The sequence below is a fragment of the Pelodiscus sinensis genome, chromosome 15 (assembly GCF_049634645.1).
Source record: "Pelodiscus sinensis isolate JC-2024 chromosome 15, ASM4963464v1, whole genome shotgun sequence".
NCBI lineage: Eukaryota > Metazoa > Chordata > Testudines > Trionychidae > Pelodiscus > Pelodiscus sinensis.
Window position 1 is genome coordinate 680935 of NC_134725.1, and position 15862 is coordinate 696796.

The 15862-nt window shown below is 51.2% G+C and overlaps 1 protein-coding gene across 1 annotated transcript in view; it reads right to left on the reverse strand.

Annotated features, from left to right (window-relative positions):
- LOC102451575 (citron rho-interacting kinase-like) overlaps positions 1 to 15862 on the reverse strand; it is a 358679-nt gene that overhangs the window by 71488 nt on the left and 271329 nt on the right. Inside the window, exons 24-26 of the mRNA XM_075897800.1 lie at positions 1370 to 1507; positions 575 to 755; positions 279 to 370 (exon numbers count right to left, since the gene is read on the reverse strand). Coding sequence (XP_075753915.1) covers positions 279 to 370; positions 575 to 755; positions 1370 to 1507 — 411 coding nt within the window. The remainder of the gene's footprint in view (positions 1 to 278; positions 371 to 574; positions 756 to 1369; positions 1508 to 15862) is intronic.

Here is a 15862-nt window from a genome sequence, read left to right on the forward strand (position 1 = left end):
GTGCGACCCATCTTGCGACTGGCCCGGCTGCTATACCAAAAGGCGGGTCAGTGGCCCCTCAGTATGAGGGGACTGTATTGCCCCCCCCCCCCCCGAACTTGGGTCAGGTGCAAAAGACCAATACATTACAGGGGAAAAAACCAATTCTGTGTTATTACAGACATGTCAGTTCAAATTAACAACAGCTAATGTTAACATATTCATTAGACCACTCAATAAAATGAATAATGTAAAAAAACAGAAAAGACAAGTCTTGTTTGTTGCAAGTGTCAAGTTACCTTCTCTTACTTCAGCATCATAAACTAGCACTTTAGTTCCTTCCAGGACAATGAATTTCCTGTCCCAGCCCTGCTGTCCACGCTGCTTATTGCTGAAAACACAGCAAGCACAAAAGAACATCAGAGTTTCCATCAAGATTGTGAATTAGATTGGTGAGCAAATCCCTGGGAGATACATTTCGTTTGTAACACAAGATTGCAATGGCACATATGAGGCAGTTCCTCTGATCTGGGATAATTTATGGCACAGTTCCATAAGTGCTACCACCTGCTCTGGCACAGACTCGTGTTTATACCTTGGCACCTTCATCCATCCTTCCAGATGTAAACCGCTGCTTGGCTCCTTCAGCTGAAGTCCTGGAGAGTTCAGTTTGTCCCAACAGAAGGCTTCAGAAAGGTGTGGGGCATATTCGGCAGGCAGTCCACACATAGCTGGCAAGCATGTTGAACACTTTGGGTGACACATCACCTGGCATTCTGAGAGAGTAAAACTTTATAAGAACATACACCAGAAAACATGTCCCAGCCCATTCAGCTGCCAACCTGTCACCCAGAGATCCCTCCTCTCCAACTATCACACATTCAATCTAGTAGCCACCTGATATTTTCAAATGTGTAGTATACCCTCCAGTTATTTTGGGGGGTCTTATGAGCTGCTGTCAATCTTTTTTGGCAGGGAGAAAGCACTGGATGGTAAAGTCTCTGATGGTGTGAAATATGTTATCAAATACTCTCCTAGACTGAGAAAGGAGTTGTAGTGATTTCTCTAATTCTCACAGGCAGTGCTGGTCCAGAAAACAATATACTTTCCCTGGTAGTCTCACACTGTCCCAATTCCCAGCTATTTTTTAGAAAGGCAAGGTGAACAAAATAACCACATGCTAGCTAGGCGGGGGAATCAGTCACCTATCTTCCCAGATAGAACAATCTATTTTCACCAACACCCAGAAAATATAATCAAGACTGCTGGTGGAAAAGCTAACCATACTCGTTGAACAAGGACATGGGAATCTATTCTGAATGACTTGAAGAATTAACCCTTCATTCTACCATTCAGTTGCTCTCCATTCACTCACATGCCCTGCTCTTACCAAGACATTTAGATGCTTGACGTCCAAAGTGCACAGTATCCAGACACACTGCACATTTTGTTGCTCTCATATTTAGCCCCACATTAAAACGGTGAGGGATATTGTGATGCATTCGCTCTTTCAGATGCCGACTGAACTCTGGAAGGGGGGGAAATGTCACAGGAATAGACAAAAGATATAACATGATCCAATGGCTAGAGGTTGAAACTAAACAACTTCAGAAATTGGTAGAAACAGAGTGCACATTTTTAACAGTGAGGGTAATTAACCAATGGAACCACTTACCAAGGCCATGGTGGACTCTGCACCAATGATAATTTTTAAATCAAGAGTGAATGTTTTTCTAAGGCTACGTGTAGACTACATCCCTCTGTCGTCAGGGGGATGAAATGAAGCATTTTGAAGCACTTTTTTCGAAAGAGCACCATTATGTGATTATGCAAATGAAGTGCGGGATATTTAAATCCCGGTTTCATTTGCACTTTCAAAGTGCTTCATTTACATCCCTCTGCCGACAGAGGGATGTAGTCTAGACACACCCTTAGGGTATGTCTACACCACGGGCTAAGGTTGAATTAAGATAACATAGCTGAAGTTGCGTAATTGCGTAGCTGAAGTCGAAGTACCTTAACTCGACTTTTGGGGCTCTCCACACTGCAGTAAGTCAAAAGGAGAACACTCCCCCTTCAACTTCCCTTACTCCTCGTGGAAGCAGGACTACGGCATCGACCGGAGTGCCCCTCTCACTTTGAATTAGCGTGTCTTCACTAGACCCACTAATTTGAACCCTGGAAGATAGATAGTGGCAGCTTCGATCTTCTCTGTACTATAGACATACCCTTAGTGAAAAGCGGCTGTTAAAAACAGAACACATTTCTCTACTTTCAGTCTGTGAATCTTAACCTGTGTAATATCTTAGAAGCTACCTTGTGGACTGCATATCCTGTATAGTATATCTGTATCAAGAACTGACTGAGGAGCTGAAATAGCTAAGGCTTTAGTGCAGTAATGTATTACAATCAATTCAGCCAAATTTCAGGTCTTCACTTAGCTTCAATTCTCACAGGGTACGTCTATACTTGCTCCCTAGTTCAAGCTAAGGATGCAAATGTAGCCGACTGAAATTGCTAATGAAGCGGGGATTTAAATATCCCACACTTCATTAGCATAATCCCGCCCATGCGTTATTCAGCCCAACAGCTGATTCGAACCAGGAAGTGCTCTCTGGGATGCATTAGTTCAAACCAAGGGGTTTAATTTGAACTAACGTTACTCCTCATTTTTTGCTCGAACTAGGGAGCAAGTGTAGACATACCCATAGTGTGTAAACTGATTGCTTTGTTGTGCTGCCAACAAATGAGCCTTTCACCAAAGTTTCTCTAACTCTAACTATGCTAGACACTGAGCATGTCCATCTCCACACACTTGGAGTGAGGTGGAGATGGACATAGGAGACGGAAGTGTTGAGAGTCTCTGGGTTAGGCTAAAAGGGATTAAAACAAGGGTGATGTCATGCTAGGAGTCTACTACAGGCCACCTACCCAGGTGGAAGAAGTGGATGAGGCTTTTTTTAAACAACTAACAAAATCATCCAAAGCCCAAGATTTGGTGGTGATGGGGGACTTCAACTATCCAGATGTATGGTGGGAAAATAACACTGCGGGGCACAGACTATCCAATAAGTTCTTGGACTGCATTGGAGACAACTTTTTATTTCAGAAGGTTGAAAAAGCTACCGGGGGGGGGAGCTGTTCTAGCTTTGATCATAACAAATAGGGAGGAACTGGATGAGAATTTGAAAGTGGAAGGCAGCTTGGGTGAAAGTGACCATGGAATCAGAGTTCACAATTCTAAGGAAGGGTAGAAGGGAGAACAGCAAAATAGAGACAATGGATTTCAGGAAGGCGGATTTTGGTAAGCTCAAAGAGCTGATAGGTAACATCCCATGGGAATCAAGACTGAGGGGGGAAAAGAACTGAGGAGAGTTGGCAGTTTTTCAAAGGGATATTATTAACGGCCCAAAAGCAAGTTATTCCGCTGCGTTGGAAAGATAGAAAATACGGCAAAAGACCACCTTGGCTTAATCACGAGATCTTGCATGAGCTAAAAATAAAAAAGGAGTCATATAAAAAATGGAAAGTAGGACAAATTACAAAGGATGAATCTAGGCAAACAACACAGGACTGCAGGGGCAAGATTAGAAAGTCAAAGGCGCAAAATGAGCTCAAACTAGCTACAGGAATAAAGGGAAACAAGACGACTTTTTATAAATACATTAGAAGCAAGAGGAAGACCAAGGAGAGGGTAGGCCCACTGGTCAGTGAGGAGGGAGAAACAGTAACAGGAAACTTGGAAATGGCAGAGATGCTTAATGACTTCTTTGTTTGATTTAGATATTGGCATAGAAAGTATGCTTATTAAGTTTGCCGATGGTACCAAGCTCAGAGGGGTTGCGACTAATCTGGAGGATGGGGTCATAATTCAAAATGACCTGGACAAATTGGAGAAATGGTCTGAGGTAAATAGGATGAAGTTTAATAAGGACAAATGCAAAGTGCTCCACTTAGGAAGGAACAATCAGTTTCACACATACAGAATGGGAAGCGACTGTCTGGGAAGGAGTACGGCAGAAAGGGATCTAGGGGTTATAGTGGATCACAAGCTAAATATGAGTCAGCAGTGTGACGCTGTTGCAAAAAAAAGCAACCAGGATTCTGGGATGCATTAACAGGTGTGTTGTGAGCAAGACACGAGAAGTCATTCTTCCGCTCTACTCTGCGCTGATTAGGCCTCAGTTGGAGTATTGTGTCCAGTTCTGGGCATTGCATTTCAAGAAAGATGTGGAGAAACTGGAGAGGGTCCAGAGAAGAGCAACAAAAATGATTAAAGGTCTAGAGAACATGACCTATGAAGGAAGACTGAAAGAATTGGGTTTGTTTAGTTTAGAAAAGAGAAAATTGGGGGGGGACATGATAGCAGTTTTCAGGTATCTAAAAGGGTGTCATAAGGAGGAGGGAGAAAACTTGTTCATCTTGGCCTCTGAGGATAGAACAAGAAGCAATGGGCTTAAACTGCAGCAAGGGAGGTTTAGGTTGGACATTAGGAAAAACTTCCTAACTGTCAGGGTGGTCAAACACTGGAATAAATTGCCCAGGGAGGTTGTGGAATCCCCATCTCTGGAGATATTTAAGAGCAGGTTAGATAAATGTCTATCAGGGTATGTCTACACTACAAAGTTAGTTCGAACTAACGGACGTTAGGTATTCCTCATTCCACGAGGATTAAGCCTAGTTCGAACTTACTAGTTCGAATTAAGGGGTGTGTAGCCCCTTAATTCGAACTAGTGGGAGGCTAGCCCTCCCCAGCTTTCCCTGGTGGCCACTCTGGCCAACACCAGGGAAACTCGTCTGCCCCCCTCCCGGCCCCGGCCCCCTTAAAGGGGCACGGGCTGGCTACGGTGCCCGTGCCAGGTGCAAGCCAGCCAGCACCCCGCCAGCAGACCCTGCACCTGGCACGGATCGAGCCACCCACCCGATGTCCCCCAGCCCACCCCCTCTTCCCGGGACCAGGCTGGCGGCTCCCGGGAGCTTGCCTGGGACCGCAAGAGGCAGGCACCCGCCTGGGCTAGTGCGGACATCGTGGACCTCGTCCACGATCTCCGCACTAGGCACAGGAAAGTGGCCGGCTAGGGCAGGAGAGCTGCCAGCCTGGCCACCCAGGAGCAGGTGTGCATGAAAATCAAGGGGGTCCACTGAGACCCCTGAGCCCTGAGCTTACAATGGCCATCCTGGGTCAGACCAAAGGTCCATCTAGCCCAGTAGCCTGTCTGCCGACAGCGGACAACCCTAGGGACCCTGGAGGGGATGGACCGAAGAAAGTGACCAAGCCATTTGTCTCGTGCCATCCCTCTCCAGCCTTCCACAAACCTTGGGCAGGGACACCACTCCTACCCCCTGGCTAATACCACTCCATGGATCCAGCCTCCATGACTTGATCTCACTTCCCTTTAAACTCTGTTCTAGTTGTAGCCTTCACAGCCTCCTGCAGCAAGGAGTTCCACAGGTTGACTCTTTGCTTTGTGAAGAACAACTTTCTGTTACTAGTTTGAAGCCTGCTACCCATTCCTTTCCTTTGGTGTCCTCTAGTCCTTCTTTATGGGAACTAATGAAGAACTTTTCTTGATGCACCCTCACCACCCAACTCCTGCTTTTAGAGACCTCTATCCTGTCCCCCCTCCGTCTCCTCTTTTCTAAGCTGAACAGTCCCAGTCTCTTTAGCCTCTCTTCATATGGGACCTGTTCCCAACCCCTGATCATTTTAGTTGCCCTCCCCTCTCCCAGCCTCTCTCTTCCCCTCTCCCACCTCCTTTTCCCAGTCTCCCCCAGTTTTGTTCAATAAAGACAGATTCCATTTTTGAACGCAATTGTCCTTTATTTTGTACATCAAGAAAAGGGGCTAGGGAAGGGTAAGTGGAAGGAGGTGAGGGAGGAATGGGGCATGAGCCCCGGATGGGGAGGACTGGGCTGGCTTTTGGGGTGGAACCTCTCCTGCAGCCCCCCTATTGCCCCCTCTCCCCCAGATGGCAGCCTGCGGCAAGTGCAGCCGGGCTGATGGCCGAGTGCTGTGATGTGCCCAGTGTGGGCACTCAGGGCACTCCAAGCCAGGACTGCTTTGCAAGCGGGACACCCCTTAGAACTGTCTGTCCGGGGTGGGGGTCGGGACCCTTTAAGCACAGCCCTCGGCTAGCCTGAGACAGCATCTCCACGCTCTAAGTCCTCCTCTGATGCCCTGCCGGCACTGCTTCCGGCCATCCTTAACCCCGGTTCAGGGTCCACTCTGTGTGGACATGCTAGTTCGAATTAGCAAAACGCTAATTCGAACTAGTTTTTTAGTCTGGATGCGTTAGTTTGAATTAGCGCTGTAGTGTAGACATACCCTCAGGGATGGTCTAGACAGTATTTGTTCCTGCCATGAGCACAGGGGACTGGACTCGATGACCTCTCGAGGTCCCTTCCAGTCCTAGTATATGATTCTATGCTTTCCCCATACCAACTTCATACCACCAAGAAAACATTTCCCCAGCTTCAAGGCTGACCAATGAGCACAATCTCAGCAACTGAACAATTGTTCATCATGTTAAGTCCTTTCCCTGCTGCTTATATCTTCCCACCCTAACCATGTCCATCCTTTACCTGTCATTGAGGACTTCTCTCCTTATGTCTATGGCACTCTTTCCAATTCCATTGGCTTATGAGTTTGAATGTATGACAACCACTGTGCTAACAGACCTGAGTCTTTCAGCTCAGGCAGTAGAACTTAGGATTTTAGGGTCTGAGGTTCAGTCCCCATTTGTCATGGCCCACCCAAGACTCCTAATAGCAATTCTCTCATATACAAGTGAATATAGCCCCTTAATTTTTCAAACACATCCGTCGGTGCTGATGAGTCTAATGTCAGCACTGGGCAAATTAGTTGAAACTATAGTAAAGAATAAAATTGTTAGACACGTAGATGAACATAATTTGTTGTGGGGAAAGTCAACGTGGTTTCTGTAAAAGGAAATCATGCTTTACTAAAGTTCTTTGAGGGGGTCAACAAACATGTGGACAAGGGGGATCCAGTAGATATAGTATACTTAGATTTCCAGAAAGCCTTTGACAAGATCCCTCACCAAAGGCTCTTAAGTAAAGTAAGTTATCATGGGATAAGAAGGAAGGTCCTTTCATTGATAACTGGTTAAAAGACAGGAAACAAAGGGTAAGAATGAATAGTAAGTTTTCAGATTGGAGAGAGGTAACTAGCGGGGTCCCCCAAGGGTCTGTCCTGGGACCAATCCTATTCAATTTATTTATAAATGATCTAGAGAAAGGGGTAAACAGTGAGGTGGCAAGATAGTTAAGACCAAAGCAGACTGTGAAGAGCTTCAAAAAGATTTGGCCAAACTAAATTTCATTTGCCATTTTGTTGCCCAATCACTTAATGTTGATAAATGTAAACCTTAGAGCTGGAAGAGACCTCAGAAGGTCATCAAGTCCAGCCCCCTGCTCTAGGCAGGACCAATCCCAACTAAATCAACCCGGCCAGGGCTTTGTCAAGCCGAGACTTAAACACCTCTAGGGATGGAGACTCCACTACTTCCCTAGGTAACCCATTCCAGTGCTTCACCACCCTCCTAGTGAAATAGTTTTTCCTAATATCCGACCTGGACCTCTCCCACCACAACTTGAGCCCATTGCTCCTTGTTCTGCCATCTGTCACTACTGAGAACAGCCTCTCTCCATCCTCTTTGGAACCTCCCTTCAGGAAGTTGAAGGCTGCTATCAAATCCCCCCCTCACGCTTCTCTTCTGCAGACTAAACAGACCCAACTCCCTCAGCCTCTCCTCATAAGTCATATGCTCCAGCCCCCTAATCATTTTGGTTGCCCTCCGCTGGACCCTCTCCAATGCGTCCACATCCTTTTTGTAGTGGGGGGCCCAGAACTGGACACAATACTCCAGATGTGGCCTCACCAAAGCCGAATAAAGGGGAATAATGACATCTCTGGATCTGCTGGCAATGCTCCTCTTAATGCAACCTAATATGCCATTAACCTTCTTGGCTACAAGGACACACTGTTGACTCATATCCAGCTTCTCATCCACTGTAACCCCCAGGTCCTTTTCTGCACAACTACTACTTAGCTGGTTGGTTCCCAGCTTGTAACTATGCTTGAGATTCTTCCGTCCCAAGTGCAGGACTCTACACTTGTCCTTGTTGAACCTCATCAGATTTCTTGTGGCCCAATCCTCCAATTTGTCTAAGTCACTCTGGACATTACAGATGTAATGAACATTGGAAAAAATAATCCCAACTACATGTACAATATGATGGGGACTAATTCAGCTACAACTACTCAAGAGAGATCTTGGAGTCATTGTGGATAGTTCTCTGAAAACAACCACTCAGTGTGCAGAGACAGTCAAAAAAGCAAATAGAATGTTAGGAATCATTAAAATATCTTATTGCCTCTATATAAAGCCATGGTATGCCCACATCTTGAATACTGCGTACAGATGTGGTCGCCTCATCTCAAAAAAGATATATTGGTATTGGAAAAGATTCAGAAAAGGTCAACAAAAATGATTAGGGGTTTGGAACGGGTCCCATGTGAAGAGAGATTAAGACTACTTGGACTTTTCAGCTTAGAAAAGAGGAGACTAAGGGGGGATATGATAGAGGTCTATAAAATCATGACAGGTATGGAGAAAGTGAATAAGGAAAAGTTATTTATTTGTTTGCATAACATAAGAATTAGGAGTCACCAAATGAAATTAATAGGCAGCAGGTTTAAAACAAAAGGAAGTTTCTTCACTCAGTGCACAGTCAACCTGTGGAACTCCTTGCCAGAGGATGCAATGAAGGCTAGGACTTGAACAGGGTTCAAAAAAGAGCTAGATAGCTTCATGGAGGTTAGGTCCATCAATGGCTATTAGCCAGGATGGGTAGGAATGGTGTCCCTAGCATCTGCTTGTCTGGAGGTGGGTGACAGGGGAGGGATCATGTGAGGATTCCCTGTTGTTCCCTCCCTCTGGGGCATCTGGTATTGACCACTGTCGGCAGACAGGATACTGGGTTGGATGAACCGTTGGTCTGACCCAGTATGTCTGTTCTTATGAGTCTCACCCCATGTTTTCCAATGGCGTGCATCTCTTTCCCCATTCCTTACTAATAAGGACCCAACTTCTCCTTTCATCCAATATCTATGTAACCCCCTTTTTCCTCCCTGGGTTACTCGGGAGCAGGTCACACTCTCATGTGCCTGGGTGCCTGATGGTTTTAACATAAAAGGAGATCCTGAGTACATAAGAACATAACATAAGAACATAAGAATGGCCGTACTGGGTCAGACCAAAGGTCCATCTAGCCCAGTATCCTGTCTGCCGACAGTGGCCAGCACCAGGTGCCCCAGAGAGGGTGGACCGAAGACCATGATCAAGCGATTTGTCTCCTGCCATCCCTCTCCAGCCTCTGACAAACAGAGGCCAAGGACACCATTTTATCCCCTGGCTAATAGCCTTTTATGGACCTAACCTCCAGGAAATTATCTAGCTTCTCTTTAAACTCTATTAGGCTGTGTCTAGACTACATGCCTCTGTCGGCAGAGGCATGTAGATTAGACACATAGGCAAAGGCAAATGAAGCCGCGATTTAAATGATCGCGGCTTCATTTACATGGCTGCCACGCTGAGCCGACAAACAGCTGATCAGCTGTTTGTCGGCTCACGCTCTAGTCTGGACGTTCACCCTGTCGACATCAAAGCCCTTTGTCAGCAGCCCCGTTATTCCTCGTGGAATGAGGTTTACCGGGGCTGCCGACAAAGGGCTTTGGTGTCGACAGGGGGAACGTCCAGACTAGCGCGCGAGCCGACAAACAGCTGATCAGCTGTTTGTCGGCTCAGCGCGGCAGCCATGTAAATGTAAATGAAGCCGCGATCATTTAAATCGCGGCTTCATTTGCCTTTGCCAAAAAAAAAATCTACATTCCTCTGCCGACAGAGGCATGTAGTTTAGACGTACCCTTATAGTCCTAGCCTTCACAGCCTCCTCTGGCAAGGAGTTCCACAGGTTGACTACATGCTGTGTGAAGAAGAACTTTATTTTATTAGTTTTAAACCAGCTCCCCATTAATTTCATTTGGTGTCCTCTAGTTCTTCTATTTAGGGAACTAATAAACTTTTCTTTAACTGCCTTCTTCACACCATTCATGATTTTATATACCTCTATGTGACGGAGCGGGTCTGCCCCCCCCCCCTTGGGAGGCGAGCCCGCCCCACACTAAACCGGCGGTCGCCCTGACCGTCTTCGGGGTGACTCAACCCCTGGGGGGGACGTGTGCCGTGTGCTCAGCCGCTGCCGCTCAGCTGAGCGGCGGCGCCAGGGATTCCCCGTTGGCCGCAAGCTGGGGAGAGGGGAAGGAGGAGGAGCCCGGGTACGTGGCGTGTGACGTCACCACGCCCGCACGCCGGAGGCGGGCAGTTCAAAATGCCGGCTGTTGCCGGCAGGGAGGAGGAGAGGCGGAGGGCAGAGCAGAGCAGAGCGAGAGAGCAGAGGAGAACGGGGCGTAGCGGGGCGGGTGCTGGGAGGCCCGGGCACCCCCAGACGAGTCGGAGACTGGGAGCGCGGGAGCAGGGGACGCCGAGGGTTAGGCAGAGAGACCCGCGGGAGGGAGATAGGAAGTAGCCCAGGGCAGGGCAAGGAGCCGGCGTGCTGGTGAGTTGCGGGTCAGCACCCCCCCCCCCCAGCAGGGCAGGATAAATTGATCCTGACCCTAGGGCCCTGGGCTGGGGTCCAGGAGAGAGGGAGGGCCCGGACCCCCCTATCTCCCCGGTCAGTACGGGAGATTGAAACCACAGCTACCTCGGTGCGGCCGCAACAGCGGGGAACTTTAAGAGTCGAACGGAGGTGGCGGGGCGCCACACCGTCACACGTGGTGGAGAATGTGGGCACAGTAGGTAGTACTGCGAACCCCGAACACTAGCAGAGTTAGAGACCCCCCCCCCCAAAAAAGAGAGAGAGACCGGTGACGGAAAAAGGGAAGCCGCGGGCAGAAGGAAGCCCCGAGCGAGCCAACTCGTTGCGTACGGTGGAAAGGTAGACTCACGGGAAGATGGACGTGGCGGAAGTATTTAAGTGGCTATCGGACAACCAACGTCAACAGCAACAGCAGCAGACGGCTCTGCTGCAACAGCTGGCCACCCAGCAGTGGGACCAACAATCCCAGCTCCTGCGGGACGTCTCGGAGCAGTTTCAAGCGCAACAGGACCGCTGGGTGAGGCAATGGGGGAGCTTAGGCGGAGGTCAGGCCCCGATACCAGGGGCGGATGGGGGGGGCCCTAACCCAACTACCCGTGAGGCTGACTAAGATGGGCCCCTCAGATGACCCAGAGGCCTTCCTAGTCACGTTTGAAAGCGTAGCCACCGCCGCCCGGTGGCCAGACCAACACTGGGCCACAATACTAGCTCCGTACCTCACGGGCCCAGCCCAACTGGCGTATCGGAGTCTAGACCCGTGGGATGCCCTACATTATTTTAAGGTGAAGGAGGCAATCCTGGACCAATTAGGCGTCACACCCGAGACGTACCGCCAACGGTTCAGACAGGAAAAATACCCACCCGGGGTTCGGCCGTGGGCGGTAGCCCAGCGACTCAGGGAGGCCGGCTGGCGCTGGTTAGAACCAGACCAGCAAACGGGGCCCCAAGTAGCAGAGAAGGTGGTGGTGGAACAATTTATCCACATCCTACCGGGGGGGGGGGGGGGGGGACGACAATGGTGGGTGCGGCGACACCGGCCCACATCACTAGGCGAAGCGGTAACCTTAATGGAGGACTATTTGGTGGCCGAGGGAGGAGGCGAAGCGAGTGGGCCGCGGAAAGAACAGCCCACGGGAGCCGGGCGAGGGGCTCGACTCCCCCCGCAGCAAGGGGAAATCCGTAACCCAGCGGGACCCCCCAGCCCCGGGAAGGGCGGAGTACGGCGCTTGGCACCGGTGTGGAGTAAGCCAGCAATGGAGGAGCCCCCGCCGCGGCCCATGACCCGGGAGGAGGTGAAATACAACCCACCCCCATCGCGAGGTGCCAGCGGTGTGTGTTACCAGGGCGGCCAAGAAGGGCACTTCAAACGGGACTGCCCATACATGGACTGCTCCTTTACCCAGGTAATGGCGGGTCAAACGGGGGTCGGGTCTATCCCCGCGAGCAGAATATTAAGGGAGGTGGAAGTGGAAGGCCAGACAGTTACTGCCCTGGTAGACTCGGGGTGTGGTCAGACCTTGATACGCGCCGACCTGGTCCCGGCTAACGGACCGCGGGGGCCACCTGTGCACGTGCAATGTATACACGGACGGGTGGAATCATACCCCACCACATGGGTACACCTGAAAGATAGAATATCGGGGGGATGGGCCTATGTAGCCCTGGTTCCGGGACTAGTATACCCAGTCCTCCTCGGCCGAGACTGGCCGAGATTTGAACAGGCCCTCCGGGAATGGCAAGGGAGAGAGGCCGTCCTGGCCGCCGATCCCGGTGCGGCGGCACCCGACGAACCGGGGGGAGGACCCCGGGCGGACCTGCCCCTAGGCGAAGGCGAATGCCCCCCTGATTTCGTGCGCGAACAGAGAGAAGACCCTCTGTTACAACGGGCCTGGGAGAATGCGTCCGGAGCGGGGAGTGAGGGTGAGGCCGCGACCGAGAATCTAACATAGCCGTACTTCGAGATCCAGAACGACTGCCTCTATAGAATCACCGAGGGGCGGGAACCCGGGGAGGTGACCACCCAATTAATTGTCCCAACTAGATACCACCGGCAACTGATGGAGCTAGCCCATAGTAACCCCTGGGCCGGGCACCTCGGATACGAAAAGACGGTGAGCCGCCTACTGCAAAGGTTTTACTGGCCAGGTATTTACCGCATGGTAAAAGACTTTTGTGATTCGTGCCCCGAGTGCCAGGAAACAGGGCCGGGGCAGGCGCCCAAGGCACCCCTAATTCCCATGCCGGTAATAGACGTCCCCTTCCAAAGGATAGCGATGGACATAGTGGGCCCCTTAGAACGAACCAAAAACCAATTCCAGTATATACTGGTAGTCATCGCCTATGCGACTTGCTATCCGGAGGCAATCCCGCTCCGGAATACCACCGCCCCCACCCTGGCAAATGAACTGATTAAGATCTTTTCGCGAGTAGGTTTACCCAAAGAGATCCTTACCGATCAAGGGACAAACTTCACCTCTACCCTAATGAAGGAACTATGCCGCCTGTTACGGGTACGGACTTTACGGACATCAGTCTACCATCCCCAGACCGATGGCCTCGTGGAGAGGTTCAACCGAACACTCAAGGGGATGCTCATGAAGTTTGTGGAAGAAGAACACAAAGAGTGGGACCGGGCCCTGCCAGCGTTGATGTTCGCCGTAAGGGAAGTACCCCAAGCCTCCACAGGCTTCTCCCCATTCGAACTCCTGTACGGTAGGCAACCACGGGGGCTCCTAGACATAATAAGGGAAACTTGGGAGGAGCAGGAGACCCGGGTGCAGGGCACGGTCCAGTACATTCTCAAGTTAAGGGAAACACTACGCTGGGTAGGGGATCTTGCAAAACGTAATCTAGAGGGGGCACAAGAACACCAAGCGCGACATTATAACCAAAACGCCCATCTGCGCACCTTCCAGCCTGGGGACAGGGTCCTGCTGCTATTACCGGAGCAATCATCTAAGTTGTTAGCTCGGTGGCAGGGCCCTTTTGAAGTGACCAGGAGAGTAGGAGACGTAAACTATGAAATCAGGATGCCCGGTAGGAGGAAAGCCACCAATATTTACCATATTAACCTTCTTAAGGCGTGGCGTGAGCGAGAGGCTCTGGCGGGTGGTGTAGGAACCCCTAGGGAGCAGGGGGTGATCAGGGGACCCCATCTAGGCGTACAGCTGACGCCCGAGCAGGATAAGGAGCTCCGTAAGCTCCTTGACGATTTCTCCCAAGTCCTAACAGAAACGCCGGGGCAGACTAAACTAACCCGCCACCCAATCGTGACCGAGCCGGGCCGCCTAGTGAGGGATTCGGTCAGGCCGCTCCCGAGGAAAATGTGGGGGACGGTGCGACAGGAACTGGACAAAATGCTATGCTGGGGAGTGATAGAGGAGTCGCACAGCGCCTGGCGGAGCCCCATCGTGCTGGTTCCTAAGACCGACGGCACGATCCGGTTTTGTATTGATTTCCGGAAGGTCAACGCACTGTCGGTGTTCGATGCCTATCCGATGCCGCAAATCGACGAGCTGTTAGAAAAGTTGGGAGCAGCCCGGTACTTGTCCACGATAGACTTATCGAAAGGATACTGGCAGATCCCGTTAACAGATGATGCCCGTCACAAGACCGCCTTTTCTACGCCTTTCGGGTTGTATCAATTTAAGCGGATGCCCTTCGGACTTCACGGGGCCGCCGCAACGTTTCAGCGGCTGATGGATCGAGTGTTATGGCCTCACGCGCCCTACGCAGCAGCCTACCTGGATGACATAATCATATTTAGCCCAACCTGGGCCGAGCATCTACAGCGAATAAGGGCAGTGTTATCCTCATTGCGGGACGCCGGGTTGACCGTCAACCCCACTAAATGTCACTTTGGCCAGAGGGAGGTTTCATATCTGGGCTACACGGTAGGGGCGGGCCAAATCAAACCGCAGATAGGTAAAATCGAGGCCTTGCGGGACTACCCCGCGCCGACCACAAAACGACAAGTCCGACAATTTTTGGGGCTCGCCAGTTACTACAGGTGATTTGTGCCAGACTTCGCAAGCCTGGCAGCCCCGTTAACAGATCTAACCCGGAACGCCGCCCCAAATAAGGTACGGTGGGGGCCCGAATGTGACAGCGCCTTTAAGACACTGAAACAATGGTTGACCCAGGCCCCAATACTAGCGCAACCCGATTTTACTAAACCGTTTGTTTTACAGACCGACGCCTCCGAACGGGGGCTCGGCGCCGTACTGTCTCAAGGGGAAGGTGGGGAGGAACACCCAATCGTATATATCAGCCGCAAACTGCTCCCGAGGGAACAGGGATACTCCACAATAGAGAAGGAGGCCCTAGCCGTTAAATGGGCTATTGATATTTTACGATATTATCTCCTAGGCAGCTCGTTCAAGGTGGTGACGGACCATGCACCCCTCTGATGGCTTCTGGCTGTGAAGGACTCCAACCCACGCATCCTAAGATGGTACCTGGCCTTACAGCCATACCACTTTGAGGTCAGCCACAGGGCGGGGAAAGACCACGGAAATGCAGACTTCTTTTCTAGAAGCTTTGAAGGGGCGCGAGAAATGGACAAAGAGGGGGAAGTGCAACTTAAAGGGGGAGGCATGTGATGGAGTGGGTCCTCCCCCCCCTTGGGAGGCGAGCCCGCCCCGCACTAAACTGGCAGTCGCCCTGACCATCTTCAGGGTGAGACAACCCCCAGGGGGGACGTGTGCCGTGTGCTCAGCCGCCGCCGCTCAGCTGAGCGGCGGCGCCAGGAATTCCCCGTTGGCCGCAAGCTGGGGAGAGGGGAAGGAGGAGGAGCCCGGGTACGTGGCGTGGGACGTCACTACACCCGCACGCCGGAGGTGGGCAGTTCAAAATGCCAGCTGTCGCCGGCAGGGAGGAGGAGAGGCAGAGGGCAGGGCAGAGCAGAGCAGAGCAGAGCAGAGCGGGAGAGCAGAGGAGAACGGGGCGTAGCGGGGCGGGTGCTGGGAGGCCCGGGCACCCCCAGACGAGTCGGAGACTGGGAGCGCTGGAGCAGGGGACGCTGAGGGTTAGGCAGAGAGACCCGCGGGAGGGAGATAGGAAGTAGCCCAGGGCAGGGCAAGGAGCCGGCGTGCTGGTGAGTTGCGGGCCAGCACCCCCCCAGCAGGGCAGGATAAATTGATCCTGACCCTAGGGCCCTGGGCTGGGGTCCGGGAGAGAGGGAGGGCCCGGACCCCCCTAT